We start from the raw sequence: 17,636 nt of genomic DNA on the forward strand, positions 1-17,636 counted from the left end.
TTTAGCTAGCTGTGCCACAGCACCAGCCCTGTACAGCCTATTCTTAAAGCCTTGCCAGCTGAAAGTTTGCAACTTTCCTCAGTGAAGAAGGCCCGGAACTCAACATGAGGGTCCCCTTGGATGTCCTTGCAGCTTATTGTTCCTGATTATACTTGCTGTGAACTGTGGACACATAACTAACTTCATGGAGTGAATTCAATTTGGTCTTTGTTGGTTTCTTAAAAATCCCAAATTAAAAATCTCCAGTTGACTAGTATTGGCAAAATTCAGAATAGGCAAAATTAAGAACCATGAGGAAGTGTATTCTATCTGGGTGTTTGTCACACTCCTCTAGAGCAAATGTCTCGTGGCATTAACGAAGAATGATAATACTTCAAGGACAACCAACCATCTGTTGCATTTGCCATCTACCTCATGGGGATTTAATATCAGCTATAAAGTAGCCAATCATTGTCTTCCTTCTTCTTTTCCCATCTTCTCTTCACTGCCCCTCTTTCTTCAGTTTTTTTTTTTTTCTCATAAGCCCTGCTGAATAAGCTTCTTCCTTTTTCTTTAAGAAGCTTATTAGAGGCAGACAAATACATATGTTTATGAGGATGGGAACAGCATCAGAGAGAGAGAAAGCCTGAGGAACAGAGGTGATATCTGAGAGGTTAGAGGAGTTAGGACAAGTTTCTCAGTCTGAAGTGGATTTACATGCATAAAAAAGTACAACTGTAGTAAAATCCTGTAATTATTGGAGCTAGAAGTAGGAATTATTTCAGTGGAGTTCATTTTACTTGGGAAAAGAGCTTAACTTTTGGTGATTGGCTAATGCTGTCAGAATTAAGGCTGGGCCCAACATGAACTGTGAAAATGTGGCAAAGAACACGGTTTGCTGAGCCCTGAATCTGAGCGGTGTGTTCAGATTGTCAGCACTGCGAGAGCCGGAAGGCTCATCTCGCCCATGACTTTCATTTTACAGATTAAGAAAGGTGCATGTTGGAGGCTGCATAGGAAGCAGAGTGTGAGGCACAGCAGCTGTGCCCATGTTCAAGTTTGCTGTCCATTCAGCTTCTCCAATGTAATGCTAAGTGGACAGTCCGTAGGATAAACTTAGAACAACAAAATATTTCCCAAATAAAATCTGGTATTTTCTTTTTTCATATCCACGGAAAAGTTAACTTACTTTTTGAATCAAATCTGACCCATGTTAACTGCATGCTTATAATGTGAAACTCATGGACCCTTCCAGAATCAGTGACGTGAACTGATTGGTGTTCCTCTAAAAATGAGTGCTATTCAGCACCCACCAAATACCTCATGGAAGGCAGTTATCATGAAGGGCACCTATAAGAATATCCACTTACTCCTGCAGGTATGGAGAGTCTAAACTTATGTCACATAGCATCATCTGAAAGCTCAAAAATGGGGCATCAATTGCTTAGCCTATTCTTTGATGTGATCATGTTGGCATCCAGTTGACTCCTAGCACCATCATATCAACACCGTCTTGGTTAGATATACTAAAAGTGGAAGCAAGATGGTAGCTGAACCAGATACTCTGCTGACTGCTCCCCAGACACAATCTACATATGTACACACACTAAGCCATCTACCTAAGGGCCGCAGAAATCAGCCCAGCATCTGTGGACCATCTCTGGACTTGTCCAATGTCATGTGAAGAGCTGTACTCATTCTGGCATGCATTGGCATCACCTTCTCATGTGGTGTGCACGGGACCTGTTATTGAGCAACCTAGGGTCTGCCTGGTATCTGAGTACTGCTCTGTCACCCCTCCCACAACAGTGGGCAGACAGTAACTGGGCTGTCTGGGGACCTCGTGCCCTTCCAACAAACACCAGAAATGAGCAGATTCTGATGGTCCTTGGTCATAGGCCAGTGTACTTGGACCTGTTTCCATGTCCAGGGGAGTTGTTTGGCCCTGGTTGAGCAGCCTAGCTGGCATTACCAGTGATTGGTGGGGTCAGTGTTTGGCAGTGAGTCCCCTCAGCAACAGATAGACCACAGCAGGCTTGGGATCAGTACCACTCCCAGGCTGCACTGGTCTTGATGGGCTGTGGTCTCTAGATGGGATGCAGCCTCATGGCAGGGAAAGGAGCCTACCATGGGCTTGGGCAGAGCCTGCTAGAGACAAACTAACCCTTATAGTCACATCCCCAGCTCATACTGAACACACCCACTGCAGATTTAGAACAAGTTTACTTTGAGTCAAGTTCATAGTAGAAGTGTGTAAAATCAAAGTATAAAATCACCAATAGTAATACACACTACATAATTTGACGTATTAGTGTGCTGCTTTTTCACTTATCCTCAAATAATGAGAATTCCTAGGTTTTCAATGCTCTTCAAAAAACAGATGATTTAGTGAGCAACATTTCATTGACAGGTTTGCTCAATCATTGCCCACTGTTGATAAAGATAATTTCCAATCCAGTTTTCCTCATTAAGTACAATACTGTGATTTACAGCCCTAAAAATAGCGACAGCGTATATCACCTACTACAGTAAGTGCCAAATACTGTGCTGAATGCCTCAAAGGAATTACCTCAGTCTCGTAAGAATCATACAGAGTTAAAAAAAAAGAACAAAAACGAAACTATTGTCCATGTTGTACAGATTGATGAAGCCAAGCATTACAAGCCCATTAAGTTGGGCGAATGGAGACCCTAAGGTGGACTATGTCAACCAATGGGCCTTGGAAGGATTTCTTCATCCTTGGAGTGGAGATCCGACAGCATTTCAGAACTACCAAAACCGCTTGAGCAGAGCCCTCGGAGCGTGCTCCACAACCAGGGACCATGGGATGGCATAGGGTGATGGTTCCCCATCCCCAGATACTGGGGAGGCTGGGAGGCTGGGTGTGGCTTCTCCCCTTGTCTCCCTCCTTCCCCCATATGCAGGAAGAGGAAGGAGAGTTTGGAAACAATGATCTCACTCATTCTCCCCCAATTCTCAATCCTTCCCACCTTCACCAACTCTATGAACATCATAAAAAAACCAAAAAAAACAAAAAACAAAAAACAAAAAAACAGCCAGTTAGGTTGCCCACAACATCAAATAAGAGGATTTACTCTTTGTTTTACAAAAGCTCTAATGTGCCACAGTTTGGGTTTCATGAATATGTAAACAGGACTGTTCAAGGGTTCCAGTGACCTGTACTAACATGTAATTGTTGATCCCACATGAAGAAATCTGAACTGTTCTCCTTTCCCTTTCATCCTTATTATGTAAATACGCCCAGGAAATATTGTATACTAATAGACAAAGTTCAACGACTGTTTAATACTTCAATTTATCAATTACTGTATCATAATAACACGTTTACTGCATACGATCCATGCTTTGTGGTCTGGGAGCATTCCATCAGCATTGAGCTTTTCTTTTCATTTTGCTTCATGGGCAGTGCCATCCCTGTCCTCAAACGACATTAGGACAACACATGGTGAAAACTAAATTTTGTTACTCAGAAATACGCAAGGTTCATATAATGTCAAATGCCGGAAGAAACAGGCCAGACTTAGCTTCGCGGGACAGAAAGCTCTGCGACACGCCCATCGCTTCAATGGGCAGGGCATAACTTGGCAAGAGATAGAACAAGGCTTACTTCTGTGTCAGATGACGGCTGAAGCATGGGGCAGCTCTAACTGGCGCCTGCAGTCGCAGGGCACTCTTCTTAACAGCACCCCACGGGGAGGTGTGAACTGTGACAAAGTCCCAGCCAGAGAATGCAGAACGCAATGACGCCGTCCAGGGCATCCTGGCAGTCGAAACTACCCGCAAATACGCCCGGCCACTTACCCAAACCCGCACACGAAACCTCGTGAACAGGCTGCAGCTGGAGGCTACTGTCCTGCACACCCACCCAGGGAGGTCAAGGAAAAAAAGCCAAAGATACAAGTGGGGAGGAGTTGAAACTTGAATTACAGCACACTTCACCCAAGAGGATCCCAGGTATCACCCAGGAAGGGTCACGGAAGTGCAAGGCCCAAACAAGAGTGCTTCCCAGCACGCTCACCGAAGACGCCTGAGGGAGTTAGCGTTGCCTCGGGTCCACACGCCTCCGGCTGCCCCCCAGCCCGCGCCGCGGCCCGCCGAGGCCCCTCCGCCGATCTCGCCACCGCCGCCAGCCGGGGTCTCGGCGCCCGAAAGCTGGCGGTCCAGTCCCCAGTCCCGGTGGCTCGGGCGCCCTCGCCTTCGGCCATCAGCAACACCAGCACGAGGAGGAGGATAAAAAGGAGCAGCAGCAGCAGCAGCGACATGGCCCTGCCCTGGCGGGGCCCGACCCCCGGGCCTGCGGGCCTGAGGAGGGCGCGGCGGGGGCGGGGTGCCCGAGCGTTGCCCCAACGCGGGGCAGCGCGCGTCCCCGGCAGCCGGCCCGCCCACGTCAAGGTTTGTTTAATAATCGCCGAGTGAGGGAGGGCGGGGAGGGTATTTATGGCCGGGTCCGGGGGCGGCGGCGGCGGGGCAGCCAGGAGACCGCGCCGGGCGGCGGATGAGGCGCTGCGGCTGCGGCCCAGGGCACCTCCCCCCGGCTTCCCGAACCCTGCCCGGTCCCACCCGAGGGGGAGGATGGACCCCGCGGCGGCGCTCTGAGCCTCTCCGGAAGATCCCCGGCTCTCCGCTTTTCCACCCCGCTGCCCTGAGGAAGCCCTCCGCCCCGTCCCCTCCGGGTCTCCATCTCCAGAGCCGGGCTGAGCCAAAAAGCGAGCAATGGCGGAAAACCTGCGGAGGCTGGTCTCCAACGAATCTTTACGGGTGTTGCAGGGAAAGTTGGAGTCCTGGATGAAGGAATACAACGTGAGTCGGGGCGGGAGGCCACCGCGGCTCGCCAGGCGTGGTTCCCTGCATAACTCTGGCCTGAGGAGTTCTTAAGGGAGGAAAGAGGTTTGCGTCGGGCGGCCGCTTTGCAAACACCCGGTGCGCGTGATTGCTTACAGCACTAGGTACTTACAGATAGGGAAGCTGCACCGTAACCAAGGACGCGGTCGGCCCTAGCAACGGGAAAGTGGGCGATTTGCAACCAGTCTGGCTGCTCCCTCCACCAGAGCCTAACACACACCCCTCGCTCTCGTCGTTCTCCACACACTAGTTGAACTCAACACCAGCCTTTCTGCAAGTCTTTCACTCCAAGGCCGTGCAGGGGTCATCTTAGAATAGGTATATTATAAACCTACACCCAGGCAGTGGTACCCAGCAGTGAGTTAAATGCATGTTAACTTGGTCGGTTTCGTGCTGGTCCCACGGCACATTTTCAACAGCAAGGCAAATGGAAGAAATCCAGTTGCCAGGACATATGTAAGGAGCCAGTGATCTCAGAGCACTCCGAGAGTCTTATTAATCCACGACCCTCACACCCACCAAAGTATTGGTGTGAATTCTGACCTCTGGTCTGCTGGACCCAGGTGTAGGCCTGACAGGCGTGAACTGGATGTCAGGGTCTGGTTCTGCCCAGAGCAATTATAGAACAATCTGGGCGATCTGTTTGCCCTCCTTGAGTCTCAGAGCCTCTTCTGAGAGATGGCAGCGATTGCACTGGGGGATGTTTCTTTCCAGGCTTCACGTTTTTGGAGCCTGGGTATGTTTCTGGCTGTTAGCTGCCAGGAACCCGCTGGAACTTTCCTGGTCTCCCTCTCAAGTGACCGTTTTCTTCTAAGCCTTCCTTACTGGTGTCTGGCATTTCCTCACTTTGTCTCCTCTAAAGAACATTTCCAAAGAGAATAATTCAGTGAGGTTAACCATGACCTCTATCACAGAAGATTAAGTTCCCCTCACTACTTGAAGTCCCCACTTGCTCTACATGGTTTCGGGGTGTTGAGAAGAACACATGCTCATACATCTGTATTCCTGTTTGTATTGACCTGTGGCCTAACAAAATCCTGCATTTCACAGAGTATGTTGTTTGTCGCTTTGACACAAATGACACTAGAACTTGATTGGAACAAAATAAGTGATTGTTTGGAAACTTCCTAAGTACTGGACAAGGACCTACTTGACCAGTTTCCCATATTGGTGACCTCTCATCGCCCTGTTCTTGTTGAGACCCTTTCCCGGTGGCTTCAGCTTGTACCACTGCTTGGCAGAGATGGAGAATGCCCACGCGCAGCCACAGACTTAGCGGTCATTTTCCAGTCTCCACCACTTTTCTGGGGCTTTTGTCATCCCTGTCACATAGGAGGCTTCCTCATACACGATGCAGATAAAGTGCATCTGTCTGCAGACAGTTCTCATCCCAGCTTTCACTTCCCGGATTGCCCATGGGACAATCTCAGTACGGAGTGCTGTTATCAAGTCAAAAGCCAGTCATTGTCCAAGCGAGTGTAGCCTTTCCCAGGCTCCAAACACAAACCGCCTTCCCAATTTGACTTTCTTCATTGTGACATATTCTGCATCCTTTCCACCAGCAAATGTCTGTTCCAACCTCAAAATCCATACAGAAGCTGGAAAGTTTCACCACTTCCACTACTAGGTCCCTGTTCAATCATATTTTGTCTAGATTATTACAAAAATAGTAACTCAGAGAGGGTTGTCTCCATGTCAGATCAGATCAACTTACTCCTCAGGTGAGTCCTTCAACCTTCGACCAATGTTTCAGCATGAAAGGCAAAGATTCCCCACGTATCTTCAGAGTCATGCATGGCTGTATCTCTTTATCACCTCTGATCTCATTGCCTAGTCTGCTGGCTGTTCCTGGAGAGTATTGCCCACAGAGCTTTTCTTGGGTTTGGGAATGTTCTGCACCTGCATGTTCCAGGATGGGGCCTGTTAGACGCTTGAGATGTGGTGAGTACACACTGAGGACCTGAGTTTTTAGTTTCACTTCAGTTCAATTTGAACCCAAAGAACCGTGTGTAGTTAGTGGCCACCGTTTGGGCCAGCACAGTTCCAGCTAGCCGTGTTCCTGTTTCAGGGCATTTTGCTCTTAGCTAGTCTGTGTTAAAAGCTTTTAATTGATTATGTTATCTCCATGGCTTTCTTACCTCCGTTAAGCCTTTAAGTAAATGTCATCTTCCAAGAGGTGTCCACCTGCACATCCTGTTTATAATTACAGTCTCCCAGCCTCATACCTGGACATGCACTGTTTCCTTTTCCTTCTTCCAGAATACCTAAATCTTTTTGAAAAAATACTTTTTTTTTTTTTCAGAAAGAGACAGAGAAAGAGAGAGAGAGAGAGAGAGAGAGAGATATCTTTCATCCACTGGTTCACTCCCCAGATGTCCACAACAGCCAGGGCTGGGCCATGCCAAAGGTGGGATCCAGGAGTTTTATTCAGATCTCTGTCATGGGTAACAGAGGCCCAAACACTTGGGTCACCTGCTGCTTTTCCCAGGCCATTAGCGGGGAGCTGGATCAGGTATAAATAAGGTAGGACTCAAATTAGTACCCATTTGGGACACCAATATTGCAGGTGGGAGTTTTACCTGCTACAACACACCAGCCCCAATGCTTATACCTATTAATTTTTACTTATTCAGTAATTTGTTTTCTCATCAGAATCCCTACTCCCTCCACTGGAATGTGAACTGAAGAGGACAGAAATTTCTGCCTTGTGCTACTCAGTGCTATAGAACAGTAGTTGACAGTGGTAGATGATCAACAACTACTTAACAATGAGTTAAGCCACACAGTTTCTTTGACTAATTCTTCTTAAAAAAAATTTCATATCCAGTGTAGAGTTAAAAGGATTCACTCAGGACCCATAACTCAGTCTTTATGAAAATTGCTTTGAGTAGTGGGTATCTAGTACAGTGGCTGAGACACCCTCCCCCATGTTGGAGTGCTTGGTGTGCGTCCCAGCTCCTCTGTTTCCGATTCAGCTTCCTGCTAGTGCGCACCTTGGAAGGAGGTAGATAAAGGCTCATAGAAAAATAGATTCAGATGGTGGGATGCCTGTCACCCACATGGGAGACCCAGATTGAGCTCATGGTTCCTGTGTTCAGTCTGAACCAACCCTAAATATTGACGGCATCTACAGATTTGGAGAGTCAGTGGGTGGAAAATTCCCCCCTCTCCTTCTCTCCCTGGTTGTCCTCTGTCTCTTTCCTTTCCTCTCTGCATTTCAAATAAAATAAAAATGAATGGATTTGTAAAAAATAATTTAAAAATTGCACTGGAACTTGAAGCCACAGGTTCCATTTTGGGGTATTTGTGCAACGATGGAAGTGCTTTTAGCAGAGATTATTTGTGTAGTTAAAGAGAGGATGAGATAGTAATTATCAATCTCTTAACATAAAATCTAAGTTGCACATCCAAACTTCCCCTGAATCTTAAGCTGGTGATGCCTAGTTTAAATTCTGATCAATTGCTAAATGCTCTCTCAGAACACTTCAAAAAACTTAGTTTCAGGGACTTGAAACCATAGATGAAGAATATTCGCTATGGCAAATATTTGTTAAAATGTTGGCTGTAGGGAACATATTTGCTTATTTAAAACAAATTATGCTTGCTGTGGAAAGTTGGTTTTTCTGTGACAACATTGGTTTAGTTCTAATTAACTTGAGCAAATGAAAACGCCATAGTGTTCCTATAGAGTTAGGAATGTGAGTACAGTCTTCCCCCTGGGAAGAAGTTATTTGCAAGGAAGAGAAATACTTAGATTAATTCTAAGACATAAATTTTTTCTTCCTATTAGCTATATGGGATTAGCACTCAAACCTTAGTTTTCTTCTGTGTCTCGCTCATGTAATCTCCTTATCCATTCCCATCACCTCTGCCTTAATTCTGCCATCACACCCCTCTGTTGTCTTTATCTGTGCTATAGGGTCTGCTTCATTGTATTCTAGACAGTAGTTGTGTATTAACCACAGTTTTGCATTCAACAGATTTGGTTACCTATGCTGCAAGTAAAAATGGAAAATTCCAGAAATAAGCAGTTCATACTTTTAAAAAACTATGTATTTATTTTTATTGGAATGGCAGATATACAGAGAGGAGGAGAAGATCTTCCATCTGATGATCCACTCCCGAAGTGGCTGCAATGGCTGAAGCTGAGCTGATCCAAAGCCAGGAGCCAGAAGCTTCTTCTGGGTCTCCCATGCAGGTGCAGGGTCCCAAGGCTTTGGGTCGTCCTCGACTGCTTTCCCAGGCCACAAGCAAGGAGCTGGATGGGAAGCGGGGCCTCCAGGATTAGAACCAGCACCCATATGGGATCCCGGCATGTGCAAGGAGAGGACTTTAGTGGCTAGGCTATCACACCAGGGCCCAATTTATACTTTTTAACTTGTGCAGTGTTCTGCAGAGCATGATGAAATCTCATGTCGTTCTACGTTGTCTGTGACTCATCCCTTTGTGCGGTGTATCTGTGCTGGGGCACTGCCTGCTTAGAGTCACGTACGAGCAGTCTTGATAGTCAGACAGCTGTCATGCTATTGCAGTGCTTGAATGTTCGACTATCCCTAATTTTACTTAATCATGGTCCCAGAGAGTAGTGAGACTGGCCATTTATATATGCCAAAGAGAAACTATCAACTACTTCCTTTAAATGAAAAGCTGGATGTTATCAACTTAATAAGGAAAAATGCCGAGATTGCCAAGATTTGTGGTACTAATGAGTCACCTGTGAAATTGTGAAGAAGGAAAAATAAATGAGTACTAGTTTTGTTCAGTCCACACTTGAATCTGAGATGTTATGGTCACAGTGCATAAGTACTTTGGAAATATGGAGAAGACATTAAATTATAGTGTTTATTACTATCTTCAATTTCTTATGTTTAACACAGGGTTTTTGGAATAGGTCATCATATGCACCAATATATTAGAGACAGTAAATTCTTGAATACTGTAATTGCTTATCCCAAAGCCTTTTTTGTTTACTTGCTGGCTTATATATACATATTTGTGTTATATATGTATATAATTTGAGAGATGGAGAAAGAAGGCACTTTCATTTGCTAGTTCTTTCTAAATGGCAGCAACAGCCAGGGCTGGGCAAAGGCAGATCCTGGAGCCAGCACACAATTCAGGTTTCTTACATAGGTGATGGGGACTCTGTCTCACATAGCTGATGGGGACTCTGTTCTCCCACGCCACACACCAACCTCAAGCTGGAGTCTGGAGTCTGGGTTGGGAATCCAACCCAGTGCTCCAAAGTGGGATGCAGGCATCTTTACTGGCTTGTAACCTCTAGGCTAAATGCTCACCTCTGTTGGCTGGTTTTCAATCTTAAACAACAAACAACAGCCTTCCAGGTCCTAGAAAGGACTGCTTCTGGCCAAATCACTTTTAAGAACTTCCAAGGAAGACTATTTTTTGAGCCTGCCCCAAGAAACACATGCTAAGAACAACAGCAAACATTGCCCGTTCATTTTGTTTCAGTCATTAAAAGAATGCAGAATCAGTGTAGTGACTGAGCATCTACCTGGTAGGTTAAAGGCCACTTACAAGCGTCATGGTGTGCATTGTTCAGTAATTTTTGACAGATATTTTTCCCATCACTTCTGATGTGCTTGTGTATGTGCGTGTGCTGTGGTTAGTGGGGAAATTGGGATCTGTAGGGACAAGAAGCATGTTAGGAAAGAGATTACATGAAGCAACCTCTCGTAATGTAGCTGTTCATTTAGTGAATAAGAGCAAAGACTAAAAAAAAAAAAAAAAAAAAAAAAGAGCAAAGACTCAGAATGGTCATTAAGGTTCACATAAGTGTATGTTGTCCCAAATGCCCGAACTTCTAGTACAATGTCTGTATGATTTTATTGATCAATTGTGCAAGAGGCTCAAATAACCTTCTATACAGAACTGATTTCTGGTTATGCAAGTACACCTTAGAGAGATGTTCATTTGAGAAGAGAAATTAACCTGACAATATAAGCAGATCCCAAAGGAGGTCATTTTGTTTCTCCCCAGGGTCCTGTAGATGAGGGAATTAACCTGGATGAGATGCTCTGAGATTTTTTATTCTAAAAATGTAGGTATTCTATATGATTATAGTAGTAAGGGGTGAAATCGTACTATATCCTTGATAACCCCATTGCCAAGGTAGAAGATTACATTTCATAAATAACAGACACCAGCACGTTCTATCCCAGAAGCTTTTGTTATTCAGTCTGTGAGTAGCAATGGTAAGAAGGTGGTAATGTAAGACATTCTCTGACAATACACAATTCTCTGGTGTATTTCTGAAACTTGTGCTGAGTGCATTCAGGATCTCTGTACAGAAGGGAGATCTGAAGGAGGCGTCCTGTTTGCTTTTGAAACATCTTTGTGGTTGGAATAGAAGCTTCCTCTTTGCCAGAACATGCCTGGTTTCCAGTACAGAAGGTTGTTAAGGCTGATATGTTGCCATGGTGTGTTCAAACAGACTCTTGGCCCACCCTCACCCCTGCTGCTTAGTTAACACGCTTTTATGTTTTTGAGCATTCAATCCGGATAGTAAGCCTACAGAGGACATGTTTCCTTCCTTTTAGGACCTTTATCTCTGAGCTAGCCAGACCAAGATAGGGGAATGATTAAAACCTCAAATGTCAGTGTCTCTGTAGAGCCCCCCTCCCCTTTTTTTTTCTCCTCCAGGAAAAGTCTGGTAGCACTGCTCCTCCTTGGTGGCAGTTGCTCACTGTCTTTGGCCTTCATGTTGCCACATGACCTTGAGGATTAGCAGGGAAGAAAGAGTCAAGAACTTGCATTACCCTTAAATTGCACACAACATTCACTTCCACCAGCTTCTCTTGGCTCCAACCTAATTGCAAGGGAGCCGAGAGTGTGGGTAAGAGTGTATTGAACATTTACAATTATCTTTTCCTTTCTGCCAGTTACTAATGACGAAGTTGTGGCTGCCAAAGATTCAAAGCAGAGTATTTTGTTTTTAAGAGGGGCACTGTTAGCTTTTTAATTTGTCTTTATTTTCCACTTGGAAAAGCTTGTTAATGTCAGTACTGTCACTGTTTAAGGAGGGTACATAGTGAAAGAAATAAAATAAGAATATTAACTATGGGTTATGACACCAAAAGTTCTACCTGAGAAACCTGAAGAGCAACTTGGCTGAGCTGTTGAGAATGTACATAGTCTTTTTTTATATCTAAAATTTGGTATTTTGATTTGAAATTTTTGTTGTTGAGGTAAGTTGTTACAGTAAAGTCAACCATGGTGCAGAATAGGGGGCCAGTTTTAGGGACAAAGCTGTTGTTATGTTCCTTTCCCCAAACTATGAAACTTCCTGAAAAAGTAATCTGTCTTTCTTGCCTCTTCTACTCCCATTTGCTCCTCCAACCCAGTGCAGTATGGAGAAATGTGGAACCCCCCTCTCCCCACAACTTTCTGCTCTCAGTGATCCCAGAGTGGGCACTAGAGGCCTCCCCATGGTCAGCCAAATCCAAATTTTCCTCAGTCCTTATCCTCTTGATATTTCTTCAGCAATGGACATATCAGGTTTTGTGTCTTCAGCCACCTTTCCAATCCTGGTGACACCCAGATCTGGTTCCAGAGCTCCTGACCTGATGACCTTGGACGGGTCCATGTGGATGCTGCTGAGGGACCACTAACCCATGCAAACCAAGCAGAACCAGCTGGCTTCTGTGTTGCTGGTCTTCCTCTTGTGGCCTCAGGTTGGGTAATGGCATCACATTCCCATCTATGGGTTCCTCTGAAAATGTAGTTCTTCCCTTCATCAGGCCTCACAAATGTGCTCATTGAGCCCCAAGGATTCTATGCCTACAGAAGCTCTCAAGGTAGCCCCTCCCTCCTCCCTCCTGCTCTCATTGATCTTATTCAAGCACCCTTTGTTTCTTACATAGTTAGGAGAGCCAGCTTCTAGGATGCGTTAGGGCAGGAGTCAAGAGAACTTAGTTGCAAAAATATCTGTAGTAGCATAAGAAAACCTCACAGACACAATAGCTTCATTCAGGCCAGAGAATTTGGTGCCTAACAAAACTCAGTATTTCTTCCGCCCTGACTTTCGTAGTCAGGAATAGTAGCCCACGCCTGCTGCATGTGGATTAGCAACTTTGAAAGAGCATATGTTCAGGCCCTGCCGGCCGTTGTGCTCACTTGAGGAGTGAACCATCGGACGGAGGATTCTCTTCTCTGTATATCCGCCTTTCCAATAAAAATAAAATCTTTTAGAAAAAAAAGAACATATGTTTTTTATGCTAATAATGCTGGTGACAATATTCTTGAGTATTTTATTCCTTTTTATTGTTACCTTTCACTTTCCAATCTGTGTGAAGCTACTGTATATGTTTGAAGTTTGTTTTAAATTCTATACCTATGATATGGTATATCTTGATTTTCCTGCCTTAGTTCACACTCATCTTCAATCCAATATTGATAATCTGTTTAAAGGATCAATTGTGTGGCTTGTATCATCCACCTGAGTGATTCTCACACAAGCCTGAGGACAATACTTCTAAAACTTACCCATGGGAGTCAATGTCTTTTACTTTGCCATATAGCATAGATAGCCCTTATACATTTAAATAAAAGTTATGTGAATAACTTTTTTTTTTAGATTTATTTATTTTTATTGGAAAGGCAGATTCATGGAGAAAAGGAGAGAGAGAGAGAGAGAGAGAAAGAGCTTCCATCCACTGATTCACTCCCCAGTTAGCCACAATAGCTGGAGCTGAGTGTGTCTGAAGATGGGAGCTGTGGGTGCAGCGTCCCAAGGCTTTGGGCATCCTCCACTACTTTACCAGCCATAAGCAGGGAGTGGATGGGACGTGGAGCAGTGGGGACATAAGTCAACACCCACATGGGATGTTGGCACTTGCAGGCAGGGAATTCGCCAGTTGAGTCATTGAGCTTTGTTAATAACTCATTCATTGTGATGCATGGTTTTCTGTTTCCTGGTTCAAGTCCCAGATCCTCTGTTTCAGACTCAGTTTTCTACGATTGTACTCAGAAAGGCAGCAGGTGATGGCCCAAGTTTTGGATCCTCACCGTGCAGCCCTTGGATGTTGTAGGTACCTGTGGAGTAAACCTATCTGTGGCTGGAAGATCAGTCTGTCTTTGCCCTTCTCTCTGATGCTCTGCCTTTCAAATGAATAAGTAAATCTTTTTTTTTTTTTAAGGAATAGTGTTCTCTTTTCACATACAATATAAAAAGTAAATATGATTGGAGGACAAGAATAAAGCAGATAAATTAGGCAACAAATTTCATTGTGTTACTAGAGTCTGTTTATAGAAGGATTTTTGCAAAATTCCATTGAGTATCACTATCACTATAAGAAATGGCGGCTCACCACACACAAACCAGATTTTTTTATTTAAAAACAAGTTGCATGCAAGTGTCCATTCGGCAACCTTAGAAAGCTGTGGCTCCCTCGTGTTCCCTGGGTCCTCTACATTGTGGTGGCAGAAGATGAGAGAGAAAGAGAATCACCCAAGAGGCTTTCTTCTTCATCAGTCATGGTCATGCTGCCACATCACTTCCCGACCCATTCACTGTAACTCAGTTACATGGCCAAACTACCTGCCAGGGATAATGAATGTGTTCAGGGCCAAAGGGACACGGGTTTTGGCTGACCACACAGTAGTCACTGTGCTTGTAACCTACCTGATCCAGACCTGCCTTGAGTCAAGCAAGGCTGTTGTCTTCTTCGCAGGTGAAGGATTGTACTAATAGTTTGTATTTTGGCTTCACAGAACAACTCATGTGATCAGAATCTAAACCTCTGCCTTGAGCTCATAGAACAAGTGGCCAAAGTCCAGGGACAACTCTTTGGGATACTTACTACAGCAGCCCAAGAAGGTGAGAATGGCCATGGTTTCCATATAGTTCTCCCTTCCTTTCTCTTTGTGTGTGTGTGTCCTCTGCCAGAGTGGGTGAGGCTGAACTTCCCTTGCTGACTTGATGTGTGTACTGTTCCAGGAGGACATAATGAGGGTGTGGAAACCATCAAGTCCCGCCTTCTGCCTTGGCTGGAGGCTTCCTTCACTGCTGCTTCCATGGGGAAACCTGTTGACAGCAAGGTGCCCTCTCTACAGGTAAGGGTGCACAAAGCTAACTCCAGATTCTCTGAAACAGAGAAATAAAACTCATTGAAACTTCCTAAATGGGAAGAAAGCTTAGTTCCTGTAGACTGAAGTATAGGATCATATTTCACAATCAACACTGATGGTGTCCGTGGAGAGAGTGAGTTTTCCAACAGCTGAAGATCAAACTAAGAAGAAAACACAAACCTTGCTTAAAGGTATCAGTGTTACTATGAACAAAACCATGCGTATCTGTAATTACACATGTTAATATGCATCTGCATACATTCCTTCTTAAAAGGAAGGCTTTTAGAGTGGACAGTTCTAAGTAAGAGGGCCTTAGGAAGCAGTGGCTGGAGGACTCCTGCTGGGGGGGTCACAGGGCGGAACGCCACTCTCTCTTCTGTGACCCTGGGAATGTATCTAACCTTCTATGTCTCAGTTGCCTTATTCACTGGATGGACACAATGATTTTGCTAATCTCCTAAAGTCACTGGGAATATTAGGAGTGGTAAGTCTGAGAAACAATGTGAATAGGGCTTCACACGTGGAAAGTCAGCACTCCATAGACCAGTAGTCACGAATCAATGTTTTCCAATGAGGAATTATTCCAGCATACTAGTAAAAGTTTGTGGAAAATAAAATTAAGAGATAAGTTTATTTTGCTGCAAAATATTTGAAGTCCATGTGTAAGTTTTTCATAATTTGCATTTTCATGAGCTTTTTGATGACTCCTCATCAATTTTTAAAAAAAAGTTATTTGAAAAGCAAAGAGAGGGAGAGAGATTGACAGCTGGTGAACTATTTGCTGGTTTACTTCACAATGTTCACAATGGCTAGGCCTGGGCCAGATTGAAGTTTGGAGCCTGGAATTCAATCCAGGTGCTCCAAATGAATGGCAGTAGCCCATATACTTGAGCCATCACAGTTGCCTCCGAGTGAACATTAGCCAGAAACTGGAGTTAGGAGCTAGAGTTGGTGTCAACCCAAATATTCTAGTGTGAAATGTGGATATTTTAACTGGCATCTGAAACACTATTCTAAATGTCTGTCCCATGTAAACTTACCTTTCAAGTTCTTTTCCCATGAACTTTTTGGAAGTACCCTTAGGTAGCATGAAATTCACAAGTTGGCAGATTTTGACAGCTGCATGTAGTCATGTAATTCATACCGCCATTGACATATAAAACATTCCAATCACTTCAGAGCATTCCTCATGCCACTCCCCAGAGCAACCCCTGTTGTGATTTATGTAATCAAAAATAACATCATCTGCATTACACTGGTTGTAATTGTAATACACTATGTGCTATTTTATACCTGGTGTTTGCTTAGCATGTTTTGATGTTTTGGGAATTCAGCCAAGTCTTTTCCTAAACCCAGACTATGTCTTGATATGTGCTTCCAGGACACATTCGATAGGGAGAGGCATAAAGACTCGGGTCCTCGGGATCGAGATTATCAACTGGACTATGAATTAAACACAACCCGTGTTCAGATTCAAGACGAGTAAGAGGAATGCAAGTTATCTTTTCCAAAAAGTGTTGTTGTCAGTTCATTTGCCTTACATGTCAAATGTAGAGATTTGGGAATGAAATGTGTGTGTGTGTGCTGTGAGAATCTTTGGTTTGGGGACAGAATTTTCTATACTGTATTGTGATCCTTGGTCCCTCAGCTCCATTTCTGCAGCAACTTTTCCATAATCCAATCATCAGTGCATATTTACAAACAGGATGGTCAGATGCAAATCTGACGATTGGGAGAAAATGTTTTTTTCCTTAAAGACAGTTGAAGTTTCTTTTCTTTTTTGAAAAGATTCATCTATTGGGCCTCGCACGATAGCTTAGTGGCTAAAGTTCTCACCTTGCATCCACTGGGATCCCATATGAGCACTGGTTTGTATTCCAGCTGCTCCACTTCCCTTACAGCAGCAGAAGACGGCCAAAGCCTTGGGACTCTGTACCCACGTGGGGGACCTGGAAGAAGCTCCTGGCTCCTGGCTTCAGATTGGCTCAGCTCTGGCCGTTGTGGCCACTTGGGGAGTGAATCAACAGATAGAAGATCTTTCTCTCTGTATCTCCTTCTCTCTGTATGTCTGCCTTTGCAATACAAATTTTAAAAAATCTTTTTAAGAAAGAGATTTATATATTTATTTGAAAGGCAGAATGGAAGAGACAGAGAGAGTTTTCCTTGTGAGATGAAGAAAGAGTGAGCCAGGGCAGCCAGGTTAAGGAATCACTGCAAATAAAATTGCAGACTTTGGGTTTGTACTTAAAGAAGTCAGACAAATGTATGAGATTCCATCAGTGAGGTGTTTCTCCTGCCATAGCACTGCTCCACTACCGACGTGACTGGGACAGCAAAGAAGTCCACTCTGAGTAGAGAAGGCTTGTGTCAGAGTAGTGTGTGACATTCTGACTTGTTCTCTGATGCAGTTTCTTCTTTTTCCTGTAATGGAAAATATCTCTTGATTTAGCTCTGACTAATTATAAAAGTACCATGAAGGTTCTTCTCTAAATGCATCTAATAAATAAAACTGTAAGGTTGAAGATTGTCCATCTCGTCCCTATGAACATTTTGGTATTTTTTTGTATGTGCTTGCACCTACACACACACACACACATTTATCTTTCTTTTCTATTTAAGGTTAATTTTTTTTTCATTGGAAAGTCAGGTTTACAGAAAAGGAGACAGACAGAAAGATCTGTCTGCTGATTCACTCCCTAAGAGCC

At 44.3% G+C, this 17,636-nt stretch overlaps 1 protein-coding gene across 1 annotated transcript in view; it reads left to right on the top strand.

Moving 5' to 3' along the window:
- Nucleotides 1-4,713: 4,713 nt before the first annotated feature.
- SPATA18 (spermatogenesis associated 18) overlaps nucleotides 4,714-17,636 on the top strand; it is a 30,637-nt gene continuing 17,714 nt past the window's right edge. Inside the window, exons 1-4 of the mRNA XM_040966201.1 lie at nucleotides 4,714-4,800; nucleotides 14,575-14,680; nucleotides 14,801-14,916; nucleotides 16,313-16,413. Coding sequence (XP_040822135.1) covers nucleotides 4,714-4,800; nucleotides 14,575-14,680; nucleotides 14,801-14,916; nucleotides 16,313-16,413 — 410 coding nt within the window. The remainder of the gene's footprint in view (nucleotides 4,801-14,574; nucleotides 14,681-14,800; nucleotides 14,917-16,312; nucleotides 16,414-17,636) is intronic.

The sequence above is a fragment of the Ochotona curzoniae genome, unplaced genomic scaffold (genome assembly GCF_017591425.1).
Source record: "Ochotona curzoniae isolate NIBS_2020 unplaced genomic scaffold, NIBS_Ocur_1.0 scaffold_4505, whole genome shotgun sequence".
In the NCBI taxonomy this organism is placed as follows: domain Eukaryota; kingdom Metazoa; phylum Chordata; class Mammalia; order Lagomorpha; family Ochotonidae; genus Ochotona; species Ochotona curzoniae.